General features: G+C 37.3%; 1 protein-coding gene across 4 annotated transcripts in view; it reads right to left on the bottom strand.

The window, feature by feature from the left end:
- Positions 1-1073: 1073 nt before the first annotated feature.
- LOC112116915 (wiskott-Aldrich syndrome protein family member 3) overlaps positions 1074-20480 on the bottom strand; it is a 168640-nt gene continuing 149233 nt past the window's right edge. For 2 of the 4 annotated variants that reach the window (XM_026653503.1, XM_029911974.1), the window contains exons 4-9: positions 19450-19603; positions 17365-17482; positions 8423-8589; positions 7277-7540; positions 4858-5237; positions 1074-3731 (exon numbers count right to left, since the gene is read on the bottom strand). In XM_026653503.1, coding sequence (XP_026509288.1) covers positions 3574-3731; positions 4858-5237; positions 7277-7540; positions 8423-8589; positions 17365-17482; positions 19450-19603 — 1241 coding nt within the window. In that variant the 3' untranslated portion in view covers positions 1074-3573. Of the gene's footprint in view, positions 3732-4857; positions 5238-7276; positions 7541-8422; positions 8590-11443; positions 11620-17364; positions 17483-19449; positions 19604-20480 lie in introns of all 4 variants that reach the window. The other 2 variants (XM_029911976.1, XM_029911975.1) reach the window with 2 other exon arrangements.

Raw genomic sequence — 20480 nt, 5'->3', positions numbered from 1 at the left:
GGTGTTTCTATGTTGCAATTTATCCAATAATGCATAATCTTTAGTAGATATGTATTCAAGAGCTTCGTATGTTTGTCTCTAAATATTCTAGTATCCACAAATCATTACGTAAGGCAGTAGAGTAAGGAAGGTATTTTCTCAAGTGGGCAACCTGAAGTCCAGATATATATTGTAGCCTGGCAGCAGGTGGCTAAAGGAAAGCTCTGTAAAGAAGGGATATTCTGAAAATCAAGTTCCCATTATTTGAAATGAAAGTTTGGGAAGTGAGGCAGAAGTGCCACCAAGGAAGACGACATTGGCTGGTGTGTGAACAGACGACTTATTCCTGCTGCTGCTTGAATCAGGGTGGCAAGAGAAACAACAGCCCGGGAATTCCCCCTGCAGGCTAGTAGAAGCAGTTGTCCCAACAACAGTCTGGTTTCACAGGAGGAATGGCACTCATTACAGAGAGACCCCTCCCCCAACCAGTACACCCAACTCCTGACAGTGGTATTTTCTGGGCTGTGGAAGAAGCTTGTAACAGTACAATATACCTATTGCTTCCCTCACCCAATATGACCACTGATTAGAATTACAAGTCAAAATGATTTAGCAGACTATCTACATTGTGTGTGTGCACAAATTTTTGAACGTCTTCTTTGAAACTAATGTCAAAGGGCATCTTTCTTACTATGCTAATTATTAACTCAGAAAGCAATTTTCCTCTGCAGTAAAGATACCCCAAGCCAGTTGCATTCTTTAGTATTTGTTATTAATTAAATTATACTTTTTTGGCAACAGGAAAACACAACTGAGTAGCTATTTGTATAGGACAAGTTGGTGGAAACAAAAATACTATAAAACGGATGAACAAGTATCCCGATTAGTCCATCTTTACAAGAAAGTGAGGCAGGAGGAAAAATTAAAGGGGTATTATAGGAGCATAACTATTACATAGTAGTTAACCTGATACTTTTGATCAGTGATGCTATTATTTAGCAAACCAAAAAACTAATCAAGCTAAAAATAAATTAGCAGCAAAACTCATGCAGTGTATTCCAAGAAAAGAAACACAAAGGCGCAAAAGTGATACTTTATTCATATTTGTTACTTTTACATAACCCAGAGTAAGATATACAAACAGATAAAAATGACCTAAGAGTGAGTTAGTTTACACATCACTAAATTCAATTTAAATTTGTATTGATAAAATACTGAACGGAGATGACAAAATACTCCAAGTTCAGAAAAACAGATTGGCTACTATGGCTGAAAAATTCCAGTGATCTTTAACTGATCACAAATTATCACTTGTTTTATATTTATCATTTAAAACTAACTGATGCATATTACAAAATTCCCATGGTACACTCAGTCTCTGTGCTCATAAAATGTATTTTAGTCATATCAAATTTCATTACAATGGAAAGAATTATTTGTGATGTCAGAATATTTCACCTCAACACAAATCAAAAGAATATTGAAAGTACCTCTCTCACCCATATAGTGACACTGGATAATACTGCAGTATTAGCTGGACTTCTATCCATTTTATTTGCTCACCCACAGAATCATTTTGGTGCATTCTGCAAACTACTGTATAACACTTATATCCTTATGACCAACACAAACAATGTCTCTCTCATGTTAATGAGGAACCACCAGACCAGAAGTAGAATTTAGCCCCGTGTTTTAAGGCAAAAACAATCCTATAAGGTGCCAAGTGCCCTCCTTTCCCATTGGCTAACCATCGTTCAGCACCTCACAGGATAAGGGCCCTTAATGGGCAGTAAAACACAAACAGGGAGGCAAAGGCATTTTTGCCACACTACTATAAATCATAGTCGAATCAGAAACTCGCATGCAGATTAAACAGTAATAAAGTAGCTAATAATGTAATACGTGAATATTGTGACAGGCTGAATATTATTTTCTTTGGACAAAAATACAAACTGCTGTGATTGGACAGGAAGGGAAGTTCAGAGTGAATGAGGATAAAGGCTAGATGCATGTTCTTCCCTTCCTTCTTAAGAACAGAAGGGCCTTGCAGAACAAAAGAGCTTTACCAAATATTTGACCTGGAATTATACAGATCTCTTCTGTTACAAAGATTAAAATTGTAATCTGGGAAGGAAAGAAAAGACCAACCCTTCCCACTCTCTCACACACCATAAAAAAAGCTTTATTAGGCAAGGAAGCAGTCTGAGTCGCAGTGTACAAAAGAAAAATATATATGCAAATTTCAATATTGTATTGAATAAAGTATGAATTATTTTTAAAGGAAATAGAGAAAGAGCAAAAGCAGACTGTATGGTAGCCTTCTTTTCTAGAAGAAGCTGAAAATATATACAGCATGGTAACTAAACACCAATTAAGCCATTTTAATTGTCAGTGTTATATAAATGAGATATACTGGGATAGAAATACATTCAAAAATCAAGGGCCTTTAATGAGTGAGTTATAAGAAACTGAAATGACATTCATGACTACACACATTCCATATAAGCAAAAGTCTATCCACATATATTTATATCTACATGAATAAAAAACTAAGTTTAGTACTTGTGAAATGTATCCAATTGCTAGCACTGAACTGACGCCATTCCATTCATCCACGTAACAGACATAGTATTACCAGTAGTCGAGTAAGCGTCCCACTCTGTACTGACAAAGTGGCTCCACTCAGGTATCTAAAAACTATTCCTGAGTGTAACAGGGCATTTCAAACTTCAAGTATAGTCAATCCATGTCCAGAGACTGCCAAAAAGAGTGTCAATTCCAATTGTGGTTTCTGTAATATGAACATGTGTCTACTACATGCTGAACTGAGACCATCCTGTTATTTTACTGTCAAACCACCAGCCAGCAACCTCCTGTTACTGACTGAGTCATCCAATCCTCTCAAAAATAACTAGTAAATCCTGTGAACTGACTCTTCAAACTTACATTTCATTTGTGATTTTTCAATGGCCAGAATGTGTAAAGGAGATTAAAATAATACAAGCAACTAAATCAAGAAATTACTTAAAATAGTGTAGTAAGAAGACATTTAGTTGCTGTCTGTTATATTTTAAGGTTACATGATTAATTTCTGAAAAATGCTAAAAAGATGACATTTAAGGACCTGAAGACATTGCCCAGTCATGTATCATTGACTCTCCTCAAAGACCTACATGACTAACAGCCAGACAGTTTCACGAGTATCTAGATTGCAACATTATAAAGAATAAGATGTAAAGTAAAAGTATAGTTATACCTTCATGATCAAGAAAGTAAAACAAAATGCTGGTTTTGTAACAGTGCAACAACTGCAGCTTACTTTGCGTGCAGCACACGATTTGCTACATTTAGTGGCACTTATGTATTATGCAGTAAATATTGAAAATAAGACTGAATTTTTGGATCTGCATCAGCATAATCACATTATTACTACAAGAGTTGCTAAGCTACAGCATTCTGAATACCACCAATTCATTTTTAGTACTTAGATCGCTAGTTTTAATACATTTCAACACCCTGCCTTCTGTCCTGCTAATGGTGTAATTATTGGAGCAAAGCATTTCATGAATTCTGCTTCTGCACTTGGACCAGGTCTCAGTCTGACCAATCATTTTCATCAAATTCTGAATCATCATCAGAATCGCTGTACTCCACAGCAATGCGCCTTGAAAGAATAGTTGCCACATCATTTCCAACAGGTTCTCGCTTTGCTTCTTGTTCACGTTGCTCTTGTACCTTTTTCAGCTGAATTCCTATAGACAGGTAGACAAGTCTATTCACAAACAGTTCTTTGCACCTAAAATATAATTTACGGTTGTTGCTGCATTTTATACTTTAACTAAAGTTGAGAGGCATTTCCAACAGGTGAAGGAAAAAAGACAGATTGGAAGTCATGAAAACTTTCTTGATCAAGAAAGACAGACAGACACACAAAGTGGACTGACATCAGTCTTTCCAAGAGCACGTGCCCGTAACTTTCTCAAAATAGCCTGCTATGGTTTAAATTAAAGTTCTAAATGACTATAGGACACTTTCAGTAGGAGTGATGTCAAAATTCTGTCTGGAAGCATTTTAAAGGGTTATGCTTTTTAAAGCAAGCATAACTGAATGAAGGCTGCAGCACCTGATTACAAAATATTTTCAACTGTTAAAAAAAGCCAAATCAAATGCACTGGAGTCAATGTTTGGATTTCACAGCTGTTGCAAGGAACCCCATGGAACCTGCACACTTTTTAAAAGGATACTTCATATACTGAAGATGAGTAAAAGTTTTCATTTGACTTCATTCAAACAAGCAGCTGAATTCATCTTAAATCAGTTGTAAGCCTTGGAACGTATGACTTGGTATACAGACCCTACCCCAAGCGTTGCAAGGAGGTTAACACCCTGAGGGCTTGTTTTCACTAGCAGGGTAAGTCGACCTAAGTTACGCTACTCCAGCTACATGAATAACATAGCTGGAGTCGACAGAGCTTAGGTCTTCACTGCACTGAGTTGACAGGAGATGCTCTCTGGTTGACTTCCTTTACTCTTCTCGGAGAGCTGGAGTACTGGGGTCAACCGGAGAGCGCTCTGCCATCGATTTAACGGGTCTTCACTAGACCCGCTAAATCGATCCCTGCTGAATAAATTGCAGTGGCATCGATCTCCCCGTAGTGGAGACCAGCCCTCTGTCAAGGCACACCAAAAACACATGTCCGAAGAGCAGGGACTGTCAAGATACCTAGGCTGGGCCAGTTGTAGTGAAGTATTTCTCTCAGCAAATTATGAAGATGAAATTGTGGCTTGTGGTTAACAGCAGCCATGAACACAAATCATAGGAGACACTGTAGTCTCACTGTGTAAAAGGAATAGCTCTTAAACTCTATGTTCACTTACCCATTCGAATAGCAGCAAGAAGATCACTTCGAGCATCACTGATCGGCGGCTGTGTGGATTCATGTCGTTTTGCCTCAGGAACTGTAAAAGCATGCATCGGGGAGGACGTGAGAGATGAACCTACAGCAGGAGGACCTGGTGGGGGAGGAGGTGGGCCAGGGGGAGGGGAAGCTGTAACAACAAGCCCAGAAGAAGGAGGAGGAGAAGGAGCAGCAGCAGCAGCATAGATAGATCCAGTTACTAGTCCAGAATGGGAAGGTGGCACAGGAAGTTGAAGAGGACTAACAAAAGCAGTTTGTGCTGAAGGAATCATAGGGGGAAGAGGAGTGGGGGGAGGTCCAGTAGGATTATAATAATCCACCAACTGAGTTGGGAGCATCCTACATAAAAAAAGAACAAAAATAACTTTAAAGAACTGAAATATTTGTCAGTAAGAAGAGTGCTTTTCTGAAATGACTGAAATATTTAAACACTTAGCACTTACACAGTGGTCACCCTTTAAAATGTGCTCATTTTGCCTCAGGTACCATTAACTCACTCTTTGCAGCTTTCCCCAGCCAATTCCTTAGATTTTCATATAGGAATATTGCAAATACTGAGGGGTAGTGTTATATTGTTATCCAAGGCAGTTAAAATTTTTAAGGGCAAGCAGTATATAGGGCTTTTCATATTCAAAGTGCTTTTACAAACACTGTCTGAATCCTCAATACGTCTGTGAGATAGACAGATAGATGTATTTGTTTCTAAAGAATCATTTTAACCTCTCACATATGTAATGTGGGAAATTTCAATATATGCATCTACTTCTATTGTTTTCTTGCAGTTTTCAATATTTTTTGGCGCACTACCCTGCGGCTATTGTTCCTCGTGTACAAGAAAATCTTGCCACTATCCCTTTGTTCGGCAATGCATTGAAAGCTTTTCACATTTTACAGACATATCAATTGTCATGTTACACCCCATATTCTTTATGGAAATATGCTTATGATATGGATATGGCATAACAAATATATTTTATGCAAGATGGGTCTTGTATGGTATCTTCAGAAAGGTTATAATTTACTGAATGTGAGTATCCAATTTGTATGCATGTATCATTTCTGTATCTGAAGTTAGGAATATTGACTATGTAACAATTACAACTGTGTGTATTTGGAAGACACCCACCAGACAACAGGCCATCAGGCTTGATGGGCCATTAGGAAGAAACAATAAGACTGTGAAGATACTAATCTTTCTCCTTCCTGAGAGGCATCCTGGGACATAGCTGTGACACTACTAGGTCAGGTGGTCCTGTCACCTGGTACTAAACACCATCTTGGACTTCTAGTAATTTTCCACTAAAAGGAGGGGGAGGTCAAGACTGGGAAACAAAAGATTCCCACCTTATGTAAATCTTATTTAAGGCTGGGGATTAAGGCAAACAGGACTCTTCTCCATTGCCTTCCTCCCCAAGAAGGAAGACTGCTGAAAGTACCTGAAGAGACAAAGGAACTGAGTGGTGGGAAAGGCAAGGGCTGAGTCCAGACTAAGACAGGAGTCTAGTCTGTAAAGAGAAATAACTGGAATTCTAAGCTACAGAAACTCTGCAACTTGCCTAAAACAACATTTAGGGTGAGAAATTATTTCTTGAAGCCAGTCTCTAAGATTTTAAACTTAGTATATGTGTTTTGTTTTATTTGCTTGGTAATCTGCTTTGTTCTGTTGACTATCTCTTATAATCACTTAAAATCTGCCTTTTATAGTTAATAAACTTGTTTTTGTTTATTATTAAACCTAGTTTGTGCAATTTATAACTGTGGGGGGGCAAGAAGTTGTGCATATCTTCCTTCACATTGAGGGAGGGGGCGAATTTATGAGTTTATGTTGTATAGATTTCTCTACACAAGACAATATTATTTTGGCTTTTATTATTATTACTTTCCAGAGGGGAGCTGAACTTGAGTGCTGGGCAATTTCCTAGCTGAGTCTTCTCATAGAGAGCTGTTTGCAGACTGTGTGATTCTACAGCCGGTGCATCCCTTCCTGTGTGTGTGTGCTGACAGAGGCCGGAGAGCCTAATTCAGCATAACGGGGAGAGGGAGCCCAGGCTAGTGGAGCAGGCAGGCTCAGTGAAATTCCAGTATGTCAGGTGGCATCCCAGAAGAGGAGTCCAACCCGTCACATCAATGTTATTAAATACATTGTTCTGTATTTCAGTTTTTGACATTTCCCCACCTCCATTTAGTTCACACTGTTAAATATACTTTGCAAATTAGCAAATTTCCTACCTACCTAACTGAAGTGTTAACAGGATTAGTTAAGTTTGTACAGAGTTCTGAACATGTAAAACAAGTCCTAAGTATTGTATTATGATGATGAAAAATCCACATCCTATTGGTCATTCCAAGAGCCCACACCAGTAAATCAGAAGTTTTACCCATAGTCTGCTGGTACCAAAGGTACAGAGCTGTGTGGGCCATCTGAGGCCTGGGGTGGAGGTGGAGGTGGTTGTTGAGGTCTGTTTAAGGTAGCATGCCGCACTGTGGTAGCAGATGGTCTATATTCATGTTCAAGTCCCTGGTTTACACCCATATACTGTGGTCCATCTCCTGTTCCATATGAAGACATTACTGGCTGCTGGTGGAGGGAATGATTCGGAGTAGCAGGATAAGAATAATCGGTAACATCGGATGCATGGGACCTAAAATTAAAGTAAATGGGATAGGGTGGAACAGAACACATGAGTGCAGCAGAACACTGTCTCCACTGCTAAGCAGTAAGGCTAATGACTGCCTTGGGAATGACTTGTGATGGGTTTCCCTATTTTCATTATCAAGCATTTGTCAGACCATGGAAACTACAACAGCAGCAATATAATTATTAAGGCAACAGCCAGCCCCTGTTCAGATTCATGTAACTTCAAAATGAATTAATCTGACAAACTAGAGTACACAGAGACTAAATCTTAATCTGCAGGGCTTGCATCTTTTCAATATTTTGGCATATTAACTCTGTGACAGAATACTGTAGAATAAATCAAATTAAATTAAAAAAGCAAAACCAATAACAGCTTTTTTTTCAGTCCTCTCCTAGTTGCAAGGAAACACTGATTTTTTTTTTGACAACACACAATTAATAACTGTGGGCAACCAGCTAAGTATTAACAATGAAAGCAGAAAGAGAAAGCAAGAATGGAAGCAGTCAGTTATACAGAAAAACATATTTTACCAAAGCAGAGAGAACTAATTTCAAAAGTTTAATCTTTAAAGGCTTTCTTGCTTTCTTTGCATAAGTAGTTTGGTTGGAAAGGCTGAGAGATATTGAAAAATGCAAATATTATTAGTTGAGCAGAGAGTTCATAAAGATGCAAAGTCTATGATGCTTTGTCAAATAAGCCCAAGAGAGGGAGCAAAAGGATCTCTTCATCCCATAACTGCACAGAGCTGTACTGCATTAGTAACAGTCGTGCGGCCTGTCACTTGGTTAAAACAGATAGTCAGTAAAATGATGCACGTCATCTCTAAGACTGGAAACAAGGCAAGCAACAAAAAGCCAGGGGTTTGAGTAAAACAAAATGACACACCCTTTGGGCATTTTGTCCTTTTTCATACTTCCTGCCTGCTCCAGTTTCTTTGCGTCACTCATGAACTCAATGCCCATTTTCCTTCTTTCCCACTCTTCTTTTCTTGTTCTTACTTTTCTCACATTTATTTGCTGGTTTCTATTTGGATTCAGCTTGTGTCTCTCTCTCTGAAGCACAACAGGTGTAACATAAATGCATTGTAATAAGTAGACACAGTCTGGAAACTTGGATTTCAAACGTTATGGATTTGACTGGGACAGCATAAAAACAAAGGCTTTTAAATCACCTAAGCTCTGTATTAAAATATAACAAGATACTATGAATACAACCACATCTTTGTATGAGTTAGTTTATATATAGGCACTCTATTTATAGGCATTTCTATTTGCACTCATCAGCATAAGACAACTTTTGTGAGAACTGGACTCTCTTCTACATTTACTTTTATTGCTTCATTCCCACAACGTTCGCAAGGTAGATCAAGGATAAAAGGGTGCATTATACAAATTACTAAATCTCTTCCTCACCCTACCACAGTCTCAAAACTAACCCACAGTTGAAGTGGAGATTTCTGCAATGCAGCATTGTTGAAGCCATGTTCAGTTCCAGGATATCAGAGACAAGGTGGGTGAGATAATATCTTTTATTGGATCAATTTCTGTTGGTGAGAGAGACAAGCTTTCAAGCTACACAGAGCTCTTCTTCAGGTCTGGGGAAGGTACTAAGAGTGTCAGAGCTAAATACAAGATCAAACAGATAGAATGTGCACTAACTACTTATGCTAAACTAACTTGTATTTACCTGTGACACACTTGGTACCCTTCCCAGGCCTGAAGAAGAACTCTGTGTAGCTTGAAAGCTTGTCTCTCTCACCAACAGAAGTTGGTCCAATAAAAGATATTACGTCACCCACCTTGTCTCTCTAGACTACGCAATAGAGGTAGGTATTTCATTCATGCAAAATTCATAATTCACATTGCTATAAGCATTTCAAAACCTGTAATAAGAAAGGGATAGTACAATGTCATAACCAACTTGATACCACAAATAATCCTCCTTCCTCCACCCACACCAAAATACCCCAGATCCTAGTGGAGGGTCTTTACAGTTCCTCCTTGGGGAAAGCTACATATTGCAACTATTTCCCAGAGCTTGCTTTCTTCACATTATAAAAATCTGAACACAAAGCGTGATGAACACATGTTTTGACATAACAGGGAAATAAAGGGAAAAAAAGGTAAATTAAATGTGACTCTTTAATCTCAAGGTCCCTGGAAGCCACGTGATAGGTGTGTTGAAGGGAAAAAAAACAGAGATGCAATAAATCTACATCTTGCAGTTCAGTAATGGGCACTGATATCATCCCATCAGTTCAATCAGGCCTGGATTAACCAAAGTGCCCTTGGTAAACTTGCACAGGTCCCCATCTCAGGCCCCCCTCCTCCCTCCACAAACACTATGGGGTGTGAAAAGCTACCTACACACTCACAAAAACACCAGTGCTGGGAAGAAGGTGGGGTGGGGTGAGGGCCCTGTCTGCATGCTGTGGCAAGAGCCAAAGGGCCAAAGCTGGGAGGCAGATCAGCCCCATGGCACAGGAGCTGCAGCAGGGTGAATGCAGGACAAGCTCACTCTAGAATACCCTCCCCTGTCCCGGGGCCTCCCACCCAGGAAGGTGGGAGCCCCCCCATTGCCATAGTGCACAAGGCACCAAAATTCTTTTATCTGGCACTAAATTCAAGCAAGATTCAGATCAACATTTTGAAAATACTAACTTAAAAGAACTTTGCATAAAAAGAAAAATTAGAGTGATTAGCAGGACATATTTTTGGCAGTAGAAATTATGGTAAACTAAAATAAACTGGTAAAAAAAATAGACAAGGGAAAAAGTCTGAACACAAACTCTTGAAACTTAACATTGATGGAAAGAGAAGAAACAAAATAAAACTCTGGCTGGTTTCCAAAGAGTCGTCATCTGGCAGAAGACTACAGCACACAAAAAAATTCAACGTTGAAGAAACAAAGTTCTGAGCAGATTCCCCTTCATTAATCACAACTATCCAGTGAACTGAAAACATCAATCCCACTCCTGCTCAGTGGCTGTTGCCCAATGGTCACAGCAAGTAAACAACCTAAACACTTACTGGAATTGTGAAATAGTTTGGCTTTCCACTAGATTCCAATTATTTCCTATGTTTCTTCTGCCTATCAATTAAATACGACACATAGAACATACGTTTAGGGAAAAATTCTCTACCTAGACCCACTTGATGAACAGCCTCAGATGTCTGGCTCTCCCTTTGCATACAGATGTCCTACTGAGCTCAAAGGGAGTTTCATACACATGGTGGGAGCAGAATACTGAAGATGAGCTCTGTTGCGTGCACCTGAGAGAAGATTTTTGTTCAAAGTGACTTGTTTTAAGCCATAACGACGCAGCTGGTTTTGTAGCTTGCTTTTGTAAAAAAGCAGAATGACAATAAAGAACTGTTCCCCAATTATAGCATCCCACTAAAGGCAAAATTATATACATCACCAGGTATTTAAAATATTTCTCACTTAAACAGAAAAACACTTGAAGAGCTCACAGATGACTAGATCCTGAAATGATTAACAGTCATCTTGCACAGAAAAACAACATTACTGTCAGTAGCAATAAAATGTATCAAGGTCAAAATGAAGGAAGAGACACTGGAACTAACAATTATATACAGATCTAAATCCTTCTTCAATTATACCTGTTCAAAATGCAAAAATAAAATATGAAGCAAACACCATCACACGAGTTAAATACAATGACTGAAGTTCAGTCAACAAAAACATATGGAGTGGATGTACAGAAATTTCAAGTAATTAGTACATATTTCTTAAATTTCACAGTACTTTACAAGCATTTTTGAGAACAAGTTTAAAATGTTTATGGTGTCTTTTCTATACTAACTGCTACATACTCAATCTAAGGCTATTCAGAATCTCTGAACATGTAACTGTGATATAGCAAAGGGCTTGTTGTAAACAGACCTAGTATCTGGGGACAGTGATCCCTCTGAAGATGCTCCATGGTACACATTTTGAGACAACCTGTTGTCAGGTCTAAGCTCTTTGTCATATGCCATCATATTCCACTCCTGGCGCCTGTTCCTGGCTTTTCTAACCTTTTTCACCTCACGGGTTGTGCCATCTATACGCTTTTGCTCCTTATGTTCAAAGGAGAGAAAGCAAGCATGCAAAAGAGAGAGAAAAGGAAAGGAAAAGAGCAGGTTAAAATGCAGTTAGCGTGCACAGAAATAAGACTAGAATTACAGATAAAGCCAAGTCTACATAAAATTCCTCTGCAGTAACAATGACAATGAAAGAGTTAAATATCTCCTTATACTATGGACCTGACAGAAGGTAATGTTATTCATTACTGTACTATTACTGTTTCTTTGACATACTTTTGTAGAAAATTTTAATTTAAGTAATGATCTTCACCTATTTCCCCACCCCCAGTAAACACAAAATAATTGTCATTGTTAAAAAGATATATTTTTTTAAATCTTTCCTCACAATACATGGTAATGATGTATTCAGAAAATTCTGAAATGCATCCGATAACACTTCTTAGATCTACGAATAATATAAATGTGTGTGTAAAACATAATCAGAATGAATTGCATATAAACACCAATGGTTTTGCATGCCTATAAAGCACCTAGAGTTTTGAAAGAAATATGGAAAAGTAGTAATTCTTTCCAGCTGCTATTACATGCCACGATTTGAGATTTCCTTTTGTAACTTGTTTGTCCTTTCATGTCTGAATAACAAATAAGAAAAAGAACAAAATTCCTCCCGCTCTCTCCTCACTCTCATTTCACATGATCTTATAGGAAATGAGTCACATTAATCATATTTGCAACACGTCAGTATTCAATTCAGTAATTTATTTTATCACAAAGCTATGAGTCTGTTTCATATAAACCTCTACTTCGATATAACGCTGTCCTCAGGAGCCAAAAAATCTTACCGCGTTATAGGTGAAACCGCGTTATATTGAACTTGCTTTGATCTACCGGAGTGCGCAGCTCTGCCCCCCCCGGAGCACTGCTTTACCGCGTTATATCCGAATTTGTGTTATATCGGGTTGCGTTATATTGAGGTAGCGGTTTACTTGAGATTTTGGTGTAAAACTCCAAGTACTTTCAGTGAATTCTTTCTTTCTTCCTCTCTTTCCAGTGCTATTTTAGTGCTTTCACAAACATCCACAACCCCAATGGTAGCTATCCTGCCCAACCAACATGATGAATACATTTTAAAAAAAACCGTAGAAATTAAAAAAACCAAACAGATTTATTATAGGGTCAAGTTTAGGTTGTCTAGTTTTTCCAGATTATTTAAGATTTGTACCTTTATTGAATGAGCACTGGAATCTAGACTTGGATAACATTTACCTCTAACTTTCTTGATTTACTGGTTCACTTTAAATCTAGAGACTTCTCCAAAACATTTAATTTCAGTCAAAAGGATTGGGAAGGCTTGTTACAAAACAGAACTATATCTGCATATAGGGCAGTTTTATTTTTATCCTACATCAATGGTGACATTTCTTTTTATTAGCATGCAAATATCCAGCAAATAATTCCACTGCAGCTCTGATGATGGGTATGCGGGGTGATGAATGCAGAATTCTAGAGGATATTACTACTTTCAAAGAGAGTGGTGTCTCTCTCTCTCTCTTTAAATAAAATGTATAGAGCCCTGCGTAGATACATTTGTATATGCATCCGATCCGCAAAAATGGGCCGTGGATAAAAAGCAGATTTCCGTGGATTTGCAGGGCTCTAAAAATGTAGAAGAAGCCACGTAAACAAGTAGGTGCTATAGATTAAAGATAGGGAAGGAGTGTATAGTCTGACTTTCAGAAAATAAGTGCTTCAACAAACATGGCAAACGTATTGTTAGAGACCGGAAATAATTAACTTCAGCATAACACTTGCATTAAAAAGGTTAGCAAAAATTATGCACAAAAAGCAGCTGCAATGAAGTGATAGGGGTTATATAAGGAAATAGCTTCAGCATGTATCTGCAGTACTTTGAAGAAATTTAAAAAGTTCACCAATAGTTAATATATTAACTTGAGTTTACCAATTGACAGCATAATATCACATCAGAGATCACGGACTGACTTCTTAAATACAACTGTAGAAAAATCACTTAAACACCTTATAGTCTTAAAATTATTAGTTAAAATGAGGTGCATCATTCTTCAGGGGGAATACAGAGGAAAAAACAGAAAGTGGGGGGAAAAAGATCGCATAATTTTTTCCTCAAAAACCTGTTAATGACCACTAATTAAGGCTCATCAAAATTCACTTGATTCACATTTTTGATTGTAGGTTTAAAAATGGTAAAGCAAAAATTTTGACAAATTCAAGTACACTAAACTCTAGTTCATTACCCTACTTTGTGTGCAAAACATAACAGTGCAGAATAGGAGACCTTATAGTAGTTTTTAAACGCATGGAGGATTTTAAAAAAATGACACTTTTGTTCGGAGAGAACACTGTCATTTGAAAGAACCATCATATTAAATGTTCATGCATGCCTCCATGAGTTTCCCAATCCTGTAAAAATAGGGTCAACAATGAATAATAGGTATCAAGAACTTCCTATGGCCAATACCTTAACCACTTAAGGCAACTGCCCCACAGATACTCTGAAAACATGAATCTGTGCATGATGATCACTTTTTATCTCTCACTGATTGCAATGGAAGTTGAGGCAAAGAACCTCACAGGATTAGACCCTAAATTAGCATTCTATTTCAATGTCTGGTTTTTAGCAGACTACACAGTACTACACATAGTTCTCATTTAGAAGACTTGTAGAGATTTTACTCTGATAAGATACAAGTCATTTGTGGAATTCTCTCGTACTGAATTCTATGTGGCATTTCAGCTATAAAAATGTAAATTGTTGTCATTGCTGCTTGACTAAATACACTCAAATACATCTAAAAAGTTGCCATTCTGTGAAGTAGTTAAGTATGCTCACGCTGTCTTTAAAACTGCAAGTGCTATGTTAATAAGATTTGTAACAGAGATCTCAATATTCCCAAACTTTGTTTTTATTCAACGTACAGTATTTAAGATAAACAAAAAATATTCAATCTGAATTACAATTTTTTTTCCTTAGTCTACATAGGGTCTATTTTTGATCAACAAGTTAGTTTAAGAAGACAGCATCATTCTTAAAGTGCATGGGTATTCAATAGGGATGGATAATTTGTCTTAAATACATATGGTGTGTAAAGCACTAAGACCTGAAAGGAAATCATATATAAAAAGGGATATAAGTAACAAATTTAAGAAATATTCTCTAGTGGAATTCAAGACACAAAATACAATTCTTCAGCTAACAAAACAAAATCTTGTTATCTTCTTTCCAACAACATTCTAAGGGTCTAGGACAGTTTCTCTCAAACTTTTGTGTTGGTGACCCCTTTCACACAGCAAACCTATGAGTGCCACTTATACATTAAAAACACTTTTTTTTTTGTATTTAACAAAGTGGGATTTAGGGGTGGAGGCTGACAGCTCGTGACCCTCCCCCTCCCACATAATAACCTTGTGACCCCCTGAAGGATCACGACCCCCAGTTTGAGAACCCCTGGTCTAGGATGATTTAAAATGCATGTCTTCACACTGGCATCAGGAGAGCTATTCAATATGTTTCTGTCAATCATCTGAGGTAATGCCTTATTCCTCATAGCAGCTTTATATTTTTCCTTTTTCAATTTCATTTACTCAATTCAAGTGCCTCATAAGGTAAAATTGTGAAGGTATATAGACTGTATTTTTGGAAGTTTACTATATTACCCTTACCAGGAATACATTACATCATAACTTCGGTATTGTGGCTCTCCTAAGAAAATAGTTAAAATCTGCACCCGCAGGCACAAAATAAAACATAATGAATGAATTAAATTATCTAAAAATGTGCCCCAGAAATGTGTTTATGAGAATTATCACATTTATAGAAGAGTCTCTGTAGAATGGGTTAAAATTTTCCAAATGAAAATTATTTTTCATAGAATGATGGCCTTTATAAAAATTAGACGCATTTGTGAAAAAATTGTTTTTTCTAAATTATTTTTTGAAAAAACTGGAAAATGAAAAATGTACTTGATTTTTTCAGTTGATAGATTTTCCTGTCCTTCCCATTTTTCAAAAGTATAATGTAAAAAAAAAAAAAAAGGGACAAAAGGATTGGAAAAGAAAAAAATAAAAATCAAAAGATGCAGTAAATAATTTTCTATAAAAATGTTAATGAAAAATATGAAAGAAATTAAATTATTCCTTTTCTAACCTGAAGAATGAAAATTATTTCTAAGTTTGTCACAAAAGTATTTTCCATTTTTCAATAAGCTCTAATTCTCTACTTTGCAAGCATTTTCTATCAGTAAATTCCCCCCTCCCCCCAACACACTCATCAAAATATCTTCAATAATGATATTTGTACATCTATTTAATGTCTTTTTCTATCTCAGATGAATTGGGCCTTCTACAAATTCTTGTTTCAGAGTGGTAGCCATGTTAGTCTGTATCAGCAAAAACAACGAGGAGTCCTTGTGGCACCTTAGAGACTAACAAATTTATTTGGGTATAAGCTTTTGTGGGCAAGAACCCACTTCATCAGATGCATGGAGTGGAAAATACAGGAGCAGGTATAAATACATGAAAAGATGGGAGTTGCCTTACCAAGTGTGAGGTCAGTCTAACTCAGGCTCTATGAGCAGCAATGGGAACAGCAGTTCCACTTTACGTTATGTTCACAGACCTGGTGAATGTTCTATGTGATTTATGATGCTGAGAATCCAGTAGGGTCAGAAGGACTTTCTGAATTTGGAGGAGTGAAGTTTCACTATGGTGACTCTTCACTTTGATTTAGAGGCAGATGACATATGTGCATTCTAAGTTTTAACATGTGACTCTCCAAATCAGCAGTCTGATAGTCCTTACTTGGAGCTCTTTTCTTCTGGAATCCTTTAGACCAATTAGGCCCCTTCCCTGGTATCCAGGAGGGCATCATGTTGGATAAGACAGGAAACTGTTGCTTAATCTACCTTTTCTTCTCACTCTCCTTTCTTGGGACTGCATGAAGAATCTTACGGCCCTTCCAGAGCTTCCTCAAACCAATCAGGAGCAAAGCGGCAACATGAATAAGCATCCACTAAACTCTTCATCCCATGCAAGCTAAAAACAAACACTTAAAAAAATATATATGTGTACATCTTCATGATAGATGATGCACATGCCTCTGACCTGTGCTAGTCAAATACCTGAACACATTAGTAAAAATTTGGAAGATTCTTCTCTATGAAGAACTTTAATTTTTTTTGGCTTTGAGGGGGAGCAGGAGTATCATTCCTAATACACATCCACTCTAGTTGCTTATCCATGAAATAGCTGTGCTACCTTACTCACCAAGTCTTCCAATAAAAGCAGAAAAGTGAAGAGTCACAATTAAAGAATATAAAGAAATAGGGTAATTATCTGAAATTTGTGTTTTCCTGTGGGTGTGGGGTAGCTGGATAAAGAACCCCTAATAATGAATATAAAGATAAAGAAACATTATAAAACATTACAATTTAAACTTCATTCCTATCAAGGCATATACTGTTCCCAATGAAGCAAAGATGGTTGATTTCCTGTATACTAAAAAGCAGATAATAGTAAGGATTTAAAGAAAACTATAGCTCTGTTTCATTCCATTTCCAAGCCTCTTAAAGTAAAAAGAATAAACTGTAATCAAAATTCTAATGCAAAACCTACTATTTCAGTCATATCTAAGTAGCAAAAGACTTTAGATATATACATAAGCTAAGCACAACCTAGCCTGGACAAGTGCACATGCATAAATTCTGTATATATATTCTACACATTTATTATACCGCTATTTACCTTTTGTCTCCTCTTCTCTTTTCGTTTGTCTTCTGTATCTTGTAACATTTTTTCTTTCCAAAGATCAAAAAAATAGGAGGGATCAGTGTAGAACTTCAAACCATCTTTCTTATCATCTCTGTAAACACAATGGAAGAAAAGCTTAGCAAATGTCAACAATATGTTATTTAAAACTCAAGAGGCTCAGTTTTGAGGTTTGTTGGTTTAAGCTTAGTCCCCGTCTATCGTTTAACTGTAGTAAGCTAAATAAAGTACAGTGTACATAATTTTAGTTCAACATCTATAAAAGATCTCCAGAGCAATGTCATCTGTGTAAATGAACTACACTACCACTCTGAAACGAAAATATATCTAACAGGATTAAAAGAAGTCTTTGAATCATTATTTGAGGACTTGAGTAACTCAGACAGATGTTATGGATCTATTACAGGAGTGGATGGATGAAGTTCTGTGGCCTGCCTTTCTGGCCTTAAGGTCTATGAGTACAGTAAAGCAAAATCTCTCAGTTACACTTCTATACAGTACACTGTCACCAATGTATAATTATGCAGCACAAACAGATACGCAAAATACTTCATTATTCAGCTATTTATGAGCACTGGATTAATAAAATTTTAATTTCATTTTTAAATATTCAGCAATTAAAATTATCTACAATTATACCTTCAAGGTAATGATACTAAAAATATGCTGCAATCACTCTGATATATGTTATTTATATAGAGCTTTTTCAGATAAGTTACTGAAGCACAAGCGTGTACTTTTTGCAGAAATATTGTACAATCAGAAATCACAAGGCATCCTGTTATAAGCACTAGTTATATTTAACAATCACTCATATTTAAGCAATCTAATATCCAAGACATTTTAAGTAAAGAAATGATAACGTATTACCCAGAATACCCAGAAAAAGACTTAAAAATGAGATTCTTTAAACAGACTATTATAAATCTAATGGAAACCAGAGAATGAAGTCCAGTTTACTACTGCTTACTGTACCTGTCTATTTGCCAGGAAAAAGTCAGGTAATGCAAACAAACAGCAACAGCACCCAAAACTCAAGATAAACAGAATAAAATGGCAATTACTATATTCTTCCTTTTCTTTACAGTATTTATATACTCAATGACAACCTCAATTTCGTGGTACCAATCAGGTTCAGATTTACATTATTCTGAAATGGGATGATTTCAACCAGAGTGCAGGAATGGAGTACAATTATTCATCATAACCGTATGGTAGCTTACAATTATTTTACAGTATGAAAATCCAGTTGTCCATTCAGTACAATCCACAAAACTCACCATATTGTATGTCCATGAAAAAATTACCCATCTCCACTTCTTAGGTTCACTTTCAGATATTAATTTTTTGAGAGAAGAAACTATCTGCACTCGACAGGTATGCATAAAGTGTCCCTTTTCCACTGCACCAAGGCGGGGCTGCTGCTCTCTATATAGGTATTTATGCCACCACATTCATTAGTTGAAAGTCATCTGGTATGGCAATAACTTACAACACTCCTTTGCACATGGATAAATTAAAATAGAGTTTAAGTGACTTATCTAAAGCTATAGAGGAAATTAGTCTAAAAATGAGGTTTAGAAATTGGGTGCGTCTGGCTCACAGTTCTGTGCTCAGACTGTGTATCTTTAATATAATAATTTCTATCGCTGCTTCCATATACAAAGCACTGCAAAACCAAATTATGTTACATTATATCTAATGAGCCATTTTCCACATTCATAGAAAGCCAATCTATGAAACTAATAATATGGTTTACTTTTCAAATGCCAAAAATATTAACACCTAGAAATTAATAAATTGTTACCGTTCAATCTGACGAGGCCTTGCATTATTTATATTTATTCCGTTTGTTAACATTGTATCATCTTGCAATGTGCAAAGGGTGACTCAAACTATTACCTCGTAAAACCTGAGGATACACCTGAAACCCTGTGTTCAGAAATGCATCTGTACTGTACAGTTACCTACCCATTCTCCTCTATACTGGTCAGAATGTATCTAGCATTAAATGAGATGAATAGCACCGTACAAGAATTTAGGCACTGACTGTATCCATACCTATACGGTGTAAGAATATTCAATGGAGGTGGTTTGTCACTCTGATTGTAGATGTCAGCCACTGGATTAGGAATGCTGTTCTTTGAAACAACTTGCTGGTCCTGTATGGTCGAACTTTTGAATGCTTTTTTCATGTTGATATCCTGTAATGATACTATTAGAGAGGAAAAGAAGATATTTAATTGTGGATATTTTCTAATATTACTACAGACCAAAAATCAGATCTAATTTTTGCAACATTAAAGAGTTCTTTATTTGAAAATATTTCAACAAACTTTTCAGTACTCATATGTAGTAGCAAAACTGAAGTAATATTTATATATTTAATTTGTATAGTAAATCATGTCAAAGTATCACGTGAGAACATAGGAATTACCATACTGAATCGGACCAAAGATCAATGTACAGTGACTGCTCACTTAATGTTGTAGTTATGTTCCTGAAAAGTGCAACTTTAAGTGAAACGATGTTAAACGAATCAAATTTTCCCATAAAATTTAATGTAAATGCGGGGGGTTAGGTTCCAAGGAAATTTTTTGGGGACAGACAAAAGGCATTATATACACTGTACAGTACTGTACTGTGGTTGGGAAGTGCCCCGGCTTACCTCACACAGGCACAGCCCGCTGCAGGCAAGGACGCTAGGAAGCACCTTCGCAGCAGCAGCAACAGCTTCCCCGGAGAAGAACAGGCGCCGATTTTGCTGGGGGATGAACAGGCCCGCTTCTTCCTGTCCCCACTCCACCCAGACCCACCTCTTCCCACCCCCACTCCATCTCCTCTCCGGAGCATGCCACATCCCCACTCTCCCTCCCCCCGCCCGAAAGTCCTAAGCACTGCCAAACAGCTGTTTGGCGGCGCTTAGGACTTTCTGGGAGGGAGGGGGAGGAGCGGAGACACGGCGCTTCCCCGCTCCTCCCCCTCCCTCCTAGAAAGTCCTAAGCCCTTTGACATGATAAGAATTGACCACCTAATCTAAATCTTTGCTCCGTCTCCCACCTCATTTTTGAGCAATATTTAGCCTCTCACTC

The sequence above is a fragment of the Terrapene carolina genome, unplaced genomic scaffold (genome assembly GCF_002925995.2).
Source record: "Terrapene carolina triunguis isolate 2854851 unplaced genomic scaffold, T_m_triunguis-2.0 Scaffold139, whole genome shotgun sequence".
NCBI lineage: Eukaryota > Metazoa > Chordata > Testudines > Emydidae > Terrapene > Terrapene triunguis.
The sequence above is the reverse complement of the archived record's forward strand: the minus strand, read 5'-3'. Positions and strand labels throughout refer to the sequence as shown.